The following is an 11,622-nucleotide window of genomic DNA, read 5'->3' on the forward strand; positions in this document are numbered from 1 at the left end:
TGAGCGAGTATATCGAAGTCAGGCGTGTGCGCAGAAAGTGTGTTGATATGAAACAGATTGAATACGACAGTATTAACCACAAAAGAAAACTCTGACACAAAATTTAGAACAATAACAAATAAATTAAACAGATGTATCGAACAAGCAAATCTTATTGTTGCAGAAACTAGAATTTGTTATTGGAGTATCAATATCATAGTTGGAGGTCTAGCTGGATCTCCAAATATAGTTGACAGGCGGTGATTCTTCATTGGGGATGGAGCACTTGGAGTAAATATCGCTGGGGAAAAAACTTACTCGTTTCTTGATAGTTCTAACTGCATGGATTTCCACCGTCCGCTTACGTGAAAAGGCAGCTAATGAACTTTTTTTTACAAATAAAATGCAACTGATCTGAGCAGGTTTTCAATTAAGAGAAAAAACAAATAAAGTAGCTCTATCAAGAAATACTTTATCAATCAGGAGAAGAATGGCAATTAACAAGTCCTGCATTTGTTTTACTGTACATCTATTTGTTTTCTCTACATTGACGACATACATCTTTGCAATCAGAGAAGTAAGATATTCTGCATCTTCTTTTATTCAACGTACAGATATTTTGCTTTTAAGATAGTTTACAATCTTTTTTTTTTTGGCACACAAGTAATTAAGGAGTAGTTTACAATCGGTTATTAATACGTTTTTATTTACATAGCCTTATGCGGTTTACTTCGGTGGGCACTCGCATGGTTCTGAGCCTAGTTCGACAGATTCCAGTCTGGCAGAGAAATCTCACAATGAGTTTCTGGGTTCATTTTTACAAAGGTAAATGTGTATGTCATTTTTTTAGGCTACTTCTCCATCATTTTCCCAAAAGTTATTGTTTGGTTTTTTATTCTTATTGGTTTCCAGTAAAGACAACGCAAAAGAGGCCATGATTCACTCCCATACAAAGTTTATCAATGCTTTCAGTGCAATGTTAGAGGCTAAAGAAGCTGAAGAGATTTCAAGTAAGACATACTATAATTGCTAAACTAAAAAAAATACATGTATCAACCACCTTCTAATCATGCATATATATGCAAAAACATATATAAGGTCTTCTTGCATGTCGTGGTTTCTTATAATTCAGCAAATCTTGTGCAGAGCACGAAGACGTTTTGTCGATTTTCAAATGTGAGGGACTTAAGTTGCAAACAACACGGTCATGGGAATTTATTGGAACCCTGGAAAATGGTGTAGTACAAATTGATCCGGTTTGGAAACAACCGAATTTCGGTGAAAATATAATAATTGCAAACATGGACACAGGTATGTACAATATTTGTTTTCTTTAAGTACGACAAATTCAATAGTTCTTTAATCTCCAAATTTGAACTAGTATTTAGACCGATGCCACACACCGGTTGTAGTTGTATCAAGGAGGTAATTATAATTAATTTATTAATTCATGAAGGAAATTATATCTATAATTAATTAATTGGGGGCTTATTATTTTTAGTAAAATACAAAGGAATTGAAAGAGGTTATCCTAAATTTCAATAAAGGAAATTTACAATGTACAGTTAATAATTATATGAAAGGTCCGGCTATATCTTAACTACTTAAAAAAATCCAACTCAGCTCCCACCTACATACTGCAATAGTACTTAAATATTTTTTTGTATGTGACTCTTGATCTATTTTTTGTGACGGTATTGCCCTTTGCTTTATTTATTTTATGACTGTTTTGCTCCGATCATTAAATTTCAAAAGGGGAGTGTCTAACCCACAAGTGTGTAGCACGTGTATCATGCTAGCTAGTGATAGAAGTGTAGAGGAGATAGGAATCTCCTCGAAATTAACTAAGTAAAGATACACACAAACATTTTTCGATCATCTTAGTAAAGCGGAACCTTTTTTTTTTGTTTATTTTTATCATTTGTTCAAAAACTCCCAATTTCATTGAGTTGAGTTGGACCGATAATTCGGGAGTCGACTCACCAAGTTTTTTTTTTTTTTTTTTTTTTTTTTGAAATATTTATTAGAGGGTTAAGGCATACCCACACCGGTATATTGAAGGTCCCTAGCCTGAAGGCTTACCAACCCCGAAGGCTTATATGCGTCATGTTTGAGTAAACTCAACGGCCTCCACATTGTCCGTAAAGACTTGATTTCGCTCCTTGATCCACCTATCGTAGCAACACCCTGTCTCTAGCTTGAAGGCTCACTTGGCTCAAAAGGCCCATCACATAATGACACAAGAAAGAAATCTCAACCAACACTTGGTGAGATTCGAACTTGCAATTCCCAACCTCTCCCATGAAGAGCTAGAGGGGTACACAACTAATTGAGTTGAATTTTTCACAACATACATGTATATCTAAGTTATATTTTCATTAAGTTCTGGTGGTGAACTTTTAATCTACTACAAAATAGGATTTCAGTATATATCAGCAATATAATATAATGTTGTCTAAGTAGTTAAAACTTCTTACCAACCTTCAAACAATTTTCATTTGAAGAGTTTAGGAATGTCAGGTTAATTTTGATTATGTTGGACACAAACATACACACATGGTTTGATTTTTAGCAAAGGATCAAAATAATTTTGAACTAGTAAAGAAGATAAAGTTCCTTTGTGCACACTAACGTAACTTGTCTTTGTCGGCTTGCTGAGCATTCAACATCCAAGTTACTTAGCATCACAAAGAAGTTGTTGGCAAAATTGTTTTACAATTGAGTAATATATACTTCTTACATACATTGTTGTTAATTACTGCAAGTTAATATTGGATATTTTTCTTTCTCATTTTCGACTCCACTAGATAGATGATACAAATCATGTAGGTACCATCCGAGTTAATAACTCAGATGACACCGGAATATACATAGTGTTCATGCATGATATATATGTATAATCAGTACATTCATCCCAAACGTTAAAAATAAACTCTCTCTCATCCCCCTCCCCCCTCTCCATAAAACAAAGTATCACGACGATATTGTCATATACCGAAACTCGAAATGACGATATATATCGTTGATATATCCCTCACTGTGTTGAGGTTTTACATAGGAGACTCTGTAATAATCGACGATATATCACGGCATCTTGTAAAATATCAATGTGCAATGATATATTAAATTAAATATCAACATGTAAGTAAAATAAAAAAAATTAAATGAAAAAAAATACCAATTATATCCAAAGATTTTTCAATTTTTTTAGAAGGATTTATTTGGAAAAGATGTCATTGATATACAAAAAGGAAATTGAATAGAACAAAATGGAAATAACTAAAAAAATAGGAAAAGAAATTGTTAATTTGATTGTTGATTGATCTTTCCATAAAAAACTAATAGATAGTTTTGAACGATTAGGATCTAGTCCGAATTTAACAAAATAAAATGAAATAATTCAAATCTATTAAGTATTTGTCGTATCAAAACAAAAAATTAAAATTAAAATAAAATAAAAATAAAAGGAAAAAAAAATATAATGAGAAGATGGGGTTCAATTAAAAATTACTATCTCTTTATCAACAAACCTTAAATCTCATCTTTAGCTCTAGCTTCCTTCTCCTCTTAATATCAACATAACAAAAGATGAAGAAAATTTCAACCTCTTTGAGTTAAGGAAGATGAGTTGGGAGGCTTTGAGTGTTGAGGAAGAAGAGAACTTGAGGTGTAAAAAGTCATTAAATATCGCAATTTTTTTTGAAATATCAATATATCGTGATTATATAGCGATATTTGAGGATATATCGACGATAATTACAACATAATCATTTGAATATATTAAACCCATATCATGGATATTATCATATCTTTCTCTAAACAATGATAAATATCGCGACATTTTGTACTCTCTCTCTCTCTCTCTCACACACACACACGCACACACCAGAGATACTAGCTCAACGATGGCATATATGTATATATATCCCGACTCCTAAAAGGACCTTAAATAATGACCAAATCTAAAACAACCCACAACTTCACCTACAAAATGATCTAAAACCTAATATTTTGTGCATATGATCAACTAACCATAAAGAACATCTCTACAAAAATTCAACTTGTTTGATATCCTTTAACTTAGATAAAAATTGTTGTCCACTTTTGAAAAAATATCTAACGGTCCAGAAATGTCTAGTTTTTGTAATCATCTTTTGCCAATGTTAAAAAATGTCAAACAAGTTGAATTTTTGAAGAGATATTATTTGTGGTTAGTAGATCATATCATATCCACAAAAAATTAGGTTTTAAATCATTTTATAGGTGAAGTTGTGGGTTGTTTTATATTTGGTCCTTATTTAAGGTCCTTTTAGGAGCCGTATATATATACTAATTTTCATTTTCAAACTATGCTAGGATTTTGCAGATACCCAACTGTATCATAACTTTTCTTAAATAACAATTACATCTTTCTCCATAGTATAATTCAAAATATTACATAAAGGAGGTGTAAAAACATAATGCTCGATCCATGTTCCCGCCTAAAGAGGGATTTTGCAAGGTGATCGATTGCTCTGTTTTTTCTTCTCATAACACATGAAGCAAGGAGGCCTCATAAAGCAAAGCATTATATTAGTATTCTAATAGTATCCACCAGGTTCCAACATTATTGCCACGGAGGAGTCTCAAAATCCTTAAGAACTTTAATTGTCTTTAACGAGCTAGTCTGATGCTAATAAAATTCTTTTATATCCATGATCAATATGTAGACTAGTTATAGAATTGAAGGTAGATCTCCAACAAAATTAAAAGCAAACATGACATGGCCTTACTCATTCCGACCAAATCCACCATATCCAACATATTCCTGCTTCATAGAATCTTCACAATTCAACTATATGCAACCTATGGGTGGGAGTATAATACGATCATATATGTTAGCTGAAACCAGTTCAGTTAAGGTGCGAGACGCACCGTTATTGCCTTGCCTTGACCATGCTAGCTGCGGGTGCAAATATAAAGCACGTGACTTTTTGCAGTTTGTTGAGGAGCGAGTAGCACTAAACGCATATATTTATTTCTTTTTTCGATTTGTGACACATCCACACTCATTCATTTGAGTGGTTGTATTGGACAAGATGTAGGAACCACATGTTAAACAATATGAAAAATTACACAAAGTAATAATAACTTTATTGATAACATTATAGAATTGAGAAAATATTATAAAAAACTAATATAATTAAAGTAATATAAATTTACACTTTTCGATTGAGGATTGCAAATCAATGTTCTAAAGACAAATTTAGCCCATGTTTGAGTGTTTACAGTCCTACAAGCGTCGTCTTCCCAGGACACAACAATCGATAACTCCAAATTGTAGCACGACAATTCGAAGTCCTAGCTAGCTTAACCTTTTAATGGAATTTTGTATTCTCAATGAAAACTTTACAAGGAAGAAACAAGAGAATTATTTTTGAGTACTTTGAATGAAGTTGACAAGGGTTTTAAATAGAAAATAAGTGTCTCTTTAAACAGTCTCCATGTTTGTTCAAAGAGTCACTTTGTGTCCCTACAATCATATGTTTATCCAACACAATGTTTGAAGAGGTTTTATGAATGTTAGAAAAGAAGTAACCGCCAATAACTTTTTTAATAACGGATAAGTGAAATTCGAATTTTCAAGAGCCAAAAATGTCAAAATGAATTTCAAAAACTAAGTTCCAACATATATATATATATATATATATATATATATATATATATATATATGTGTGTGTGTGTGTGTGTGTGTGTGTGTGTGTGTGTGTGTGTGTGTGTGTGTGTGTGTGTGTGTGTGTGGTAAAACCCCAATGGGACCATTTTATGGGGCCACTTTCTACTCACTAGGATATTTCCAATATAATAAACCATACAATTTCTAAACTATCGTGGAATACACTCTAAACTTTTTTTTTGCTTGGTAAGTTTATCTATTGTATACACTCTAAACTTTCATTGTTATAAGTTTTGGTTAAGTTGTGTGGATTGAGAAAGAGACATATTTAACAAGGCAAATTATAAGTCTTCGATATTTCAATCATGTGTTCCCATTTCGTCAATACTTCTTTTGCCCCTGCTAAATTTGTTTGATCCTTAATTTAGTTCATTGAAGTTGAGTTGGATTTATTTTGAAAGATGTAAGTTTTATTCATTTATTGTATTTGCTTGTTGCTGATCACGTCTTTCCCATGATTAATTAATACAGTGATGATTCCTGGTATTCAGGTCTGTTGTTCAAAGTTAACATGTTTTTTATCACATAGACTTGATTTGATTGTACTATATATTATAAGAAATCAAATTGATAATTCGTGTCATAATAAAAACTTATTAATTTGAATACTATGTGTGTGCCTCACTTCATTTAGTCACAATCCGCGCCCCCAGGCATTACACCCAAAGCACAAAGAGGTGTTCCTTAGGTGCGTCTTAACACTTTGACTACAATGTTTGTAAATAAACTATTTATTCTATCATTTGACAGTTTTCAAAAAATATGATGGCAGATGAGGTAGATTTGAGTGAAAATAAACGAGAAAAAAAAAAAAAAAAAAAAAAAAAAAAAAACTCTTTCTTATTTTGTGTTTTCTTCCATTATATCTCCTCAATATAATAGATTAATGACTCAATCTTTAATTGCAAGAACTTGAAATAAACAAAAACCAAGACACAGACGTCGAGAACTCAGTCGGAGACGGTCCTTGTGTTATTTAGAAACTATATTGGTTAGTTTCCAGAATTAATTGGTTAAGGAGTGATATGCGATTAATCGGTATAGGTGATTAATCGGATGTATATATTTGGCCCTATCAATACATATGTATATATATTACAGTATAATCAAACCAAATATTTCTAAAGGATTATCTGAAATGCAACAAACAATATTAAATTCTCACATTCACATCTAACCAACTTAGTCTTGGAATACTACAGAGAGAGAGAGAGAGAGAGAGAGAGAGAGAGAGAGATTTTGTACAAGAATTTGTAAATTTGTGCATTTAACCTTTGTTAAAGTATAGAAAATAATAATACTATTAACGAGCTTTGTGTATTGATTACATTCTGTTATTATTAACCTAGTTTATGAATCTAATTATTATTTCTATGTTTTTTTTTTTGAGTGGGGAAATATCTTTTCTCGATTTTGTCTGTCTTCTCGGCCAATTAATACGTCAATTTGGTGATTACCTTGGGTCGGTGAGAAAAATTGAGAAATCAGTGAAAAACTAACCGCTTCAAAAGAAATATGCGATTAATCACTAATAGCGATACTGATAGCGTAGCTTAGAAAACAGTATATGATAAACTTCTCATATAGGTCGCACACATGCATGCAACTACTGATGCTACAATAAATTACACAAGTTTATGACATATGAGAATGCATGTTGTGGAGACTAGATGATACATCCATGCATGCATCATATAGAAGCAACTCGATGAAGACAGTGTAAAATTCAAGGAAAAAAGGAGACCAAAAGGGACAATAACCCGGCCTTGATTGGCCCGACCCTAATTAAGCCCTACAAAGCCCTCACAACTAAAGCCCTCACAGAGTTTAGGGCAGGGTCAGAGATAAGGTTCTGAAACATAGGCCTGACCCTAATTCAGCCCTCATTAGCCCGACCCTAAACAAGTCCTAGTTATAGTTTGACTATAAATACACATATCATAACTATCCAACTCCTTGTTAAATATTTTCATTTAAAATAACATTGTCTTTTGTAATTTATCACTTACAATAGGGGATCTAATAACTTGTCTTATATAAGAAAAATTTGTAAACCTAATTGTTTTTATCTCACAACTCACAACTTCCCATCTAACATAGCCACCAAGAAGAATAATGAGCACTAGTCTAATGAAAAATAGGTTGACGACAGTAAAAGCTCATTCCAAACTCTTATTTGTATTTGTGTTTTTCAATGTTAAATGTAATTTTGGTGAGGTTTGAGTTCGAGGAATATCATATTGATGTTAGTGAAAACTCCTACCAAAATGTGTCCTGTGCATTTTAACTCTAATTTTGAAATACAAGTATGAGTCTTTATGTACTACAGTTCATTAGATTGTGGACGTACATTTTAAATTGTTGGACTTGTTAGGAATTATTACTAGATTGGTTGTTATTCTAATTTCAAAGTGGTGGGACTTTGAGTTTGTAGATTTTTGTAAATATAAAAAAGTTTTAAAATTGATGGGGGTAAAAAGGAAGAAAACATACATGCCAGGGCCGAAACGGATGCAGTAACAGGGCTAAGGGTCGAGTATGGGCTTGAGATTTAAGCTTATGACCCTGCCTTGCCCGCACCCTATGCTGACTTTAGGGCTAGGCTGGCCCAGCCCAGTCCTAATATCTGAAGGGCTTAAAACACATGCCAATTCTGCATTGGCAACTTTAAACTTTTAAAAGAAGGTTTCATCCACCTATAATACATGAGGCAACTGGATTAGGAGTGCTTGCGTTTTAACCACATGGAACTCCTTCAAAGGATTTCTATAATTTCTATATGGTTCTTATGTCTAGTTTCATAAAATGACACATGTTATTTTGGTTCTTAGGGGTAGTCCCACAGTCACAGAGCTTTAAAGATGACGGGATGGGACCAATTCCTTCAAAGTGGAAAGGTCGTTGCAATGACGAAGACGATTACTTTGTCTCTAACAGCTCTTGCAACAGGTATAGTTAATTTTTTTTTATATGAAATTAAAATAAAAAAAACTTAGTTAATAGTCCCTTACACATGAATTTAAATCACTTATCACTCGTGTACCACATTATATCCATTTAATTAATAATTAATTACTTTCATTTACTTACTTTTTTCTTACCATGGAGAAATTTCCAGGAAGCTTATCTCAATGAGAAAGTTTGACAAAGTACGCCAGAAGAAAAATGGGTATAATGCTACATCGTCCACAGCAGTTGATCTATTTGGTCATGGAACACATACGCTCTCCACTGCAGGAGGTCGCTTTGTATTAGGAGCAAATGAAAATGGCTTTGCTAATGGAACAGCAAAAGGCGGATTACCGAATGCTCGAGTAGTGTCATATAAGGTCGGAGCCTTCTCTACCTACGGGGATGATATAATAGATTGTGACGTTCTAACAGCATTTGAAGAGGCAATACACGATGGGGTTGATGTGATATCAATTTCTCTTGGCACCCCTGCTACTTCGTCGTATAGCAATAACTCTATTGCAATCGGTTCATTACATGCTGTGAAGAAGGGCATTGTGGTAATTACAGCAGGTTCTAATGAAGGGCCAGCTGCGGCTACTGTTCAAAATATTGCCCCATGGTTGTTAACAGTTGGAGCAAGCACAATTGATCGACAATGGACATCATTTTTAGAGCTTGGAAACAAACAGCGGATCAAGGTATGGTATTATGTATTTATGTCAAGTATTTTTAGCTTGATGAGTTGGTAAGTGTGATGTGACGGAGAGTTTATTTATAACCTATCACAAACGTTTCCTGCTAATCAAATTATTACTCTTACTATCGTTGAAGAAAATGTAACCTTCTTTTATTAAATCAGGGAAGGCTATTTAAGCACAACACTTAACCTTTTTCTTTTTTTTCCAAACAGGGTGTAAGCTTTTCATTGACAAAGTTGGAGAATAAATTATATCCTCTCGTCAGCTACATGGATGCACTAGGAGAAAATGTAACAACAGAGAATCCGTAAGAAGATATATATATTTCAAGATATATCTATTATGTATGGAAGCTCCTTATTACCTTTCTAGAAAACATTTCATCCATAAATGAACCCAAATTGTAGGGTTCAACGTTGATGGTCTAGATGATCGAAGTGAAGATAGTTTTTATTCTCTAACACAAGCAAGTTTTGCTCACTTATTTTATTCAAAATTGGCAGATTTCACTGTAATGGAAGTATCAGTCCAGAAAAGGTGGGAGGAAAGATCTTTGTATTCGTTAGACCATCAGAAGAAAAATCTACAACTTGCTACAACATGGCAAGAAAAGCGGGAGCTGTTGGAGTAGTTCAAGTTACGGATAATCGAAATAATGTTTTTGAAGCTTATGATTTTGGAATGGCCGTCTCATTGATATCTATTACAGATGGTCAAATTGTGTTCTCCTACATAAATTCTACCAAGTAAGTTTTAATTTTTTCAAATGGAATCGTTACTCCTAGCTGTACATAAAATATAAAATACTCCAAAATATATCTATTTAGCATTGGGTCATAATATATTCCATAATAATTCAACACATTTAAACTATAACGGAGAGTTCTCATTCTTGATATTATTTTTATTTATATTTAGTTTTTTGAAGATGCTTAGATATTAGTCATAATTGGTGCCACTGGGCTTCTACCTTTTATTTTGGAATATTATGTTTATATCCTAGTTTTGTCTCTTGATGGTGAGTCAACCGAGGTCAAACTGTTGGCTTTTAAAATATGACCAAAATACTCATTGCCAAAATAATAACCCAAATGCCATTAAAAAAATTTTCTTCCCATTTAAGTTAGGTGTCATGTGTTTCAATCTTAAGGCCATAAATCGCTATAATCTAATGGTCATGATTTCATATTCTTCCTTTTCTTTCTAACCACCTCCTCTACCGCCACCGCCACCAATCACCAAACACCACCTCCTCAACGTACCTAACAACCACCACTATTAGATATTGCAAAATTTGAGAAAATTTAAAATTGCATTGTAAAATTTGAGAAAACTCATAATCCCATTGCAAAAATTGTTGAGGGAGGCCAAAGATCAATACTCAAGGAAAGTGTTTCGGCAATAACTTGCTTCAACACAACGAGAGCAAATGATAAAGAATGCACTAAGAAACAGAGAAAATTGATGTTGGGAGAGATGAAACTGAACTAAGATAATGGCTGCCTACGTACCCAAGATCTACTATCTAGGGATCAAGTTTCAACGTCATTCACATTATGAGAAAAAATGGTTTTTATATGACTGAAGATGTTGAGTCCTAAGAGGACTGTGTTTGTTTGTGTCACAAGAATTGTTATCTCTTTGAACTTTTATCCTTATCTTTCTACAATAATGAACCTGGATATATCCTTAAATAGACCAGTTATTAGGTGTAGCTAGAATTAAGCCCTTGGGCTTAATTAATTTGGGCTGGATCCGTGGGCTTAATGAGCTACAAAGTGGGGTCTATACAAAAGTACAAACAATTCAATACTTACTTGCGGGGTTTGTTGAAGGTGGACCAACTTGAGGTTGTTGTTGTGTCGACTCCCTCAAGGCTGTGAACATCCTTAAGGAAAAGAAATCACCCTTGGTATTGTTTGAACATTGTTCTAGCCTTAGCAACCTAAAGCGTGACACTACTACCACTCACATCCACTATGTCCGAGCTCTGATGCATAATCTAAAGTGAAATCAGGATAAAAGCATGCCCTACACTTACTAAAATGCTACATAAAGTCCAAGTCTATTTGAACTTTGGGAATAAGATGTGGTGATGACTCTAGCTAGGGGTGAAAAATGGGTCGGGCTAGCCCTCAAACAATGAAGCCCTCATGCTTTGAGGGTCAGGCCAACCCTATCCTCGTTTACCTTGAGGACAAGGTCGGCCTGGGCCAATGCTTAAATTTGGAAGCCCTTACCCCTATCAACCCTCGAGAAGGCTTTAAGGGTCGG

General features: G+C 33.7%; 1 protein-coding gene across 1 annotated transcript; it reads left to right on the plus strand.

Moving 5' to 3' along the window:
• Positions 1-8,432: 8,432 nt before the first annotated feature.
• Positions 8,433-9,710, plus strand: LOC147494418 (subtilisin-like protease SBT5.3). Its single transcript, XM_086568870.1, has 3 exons — positions 8,433-8,644; positions 8,814-9,348; positions 9,561-9,710. The coding sequence occupies exons 1-3, from the start codon at positions 8,508-8,510 to the stop codon at positions 9,657-9,659; spliced, it is 771 nt and encodes a 256-aa protein (XP_086424996.1). The 5' UTR covers positions 8,433-8,507; the 3' UTR covers positions 9,660-9,710.
• Positions 9,711-11,622: the final 1,912 nt, after the last annotated feature.

The sequence above is a fragment of the Coptis chinensis genome, chromosome 6 (genome assembly GCF_015680905.1).
Source record: "Coptis chinensis isolate HL-2020 chromosome 6, ASM1568090v1, whole genome shotgun sequence".
NCBI lineage: Eukaryota > Viridiplantae > Streptophyta > Magnoliopsida > Ranunculales > Ranunculaceae > Coptis > Coptis chinensis.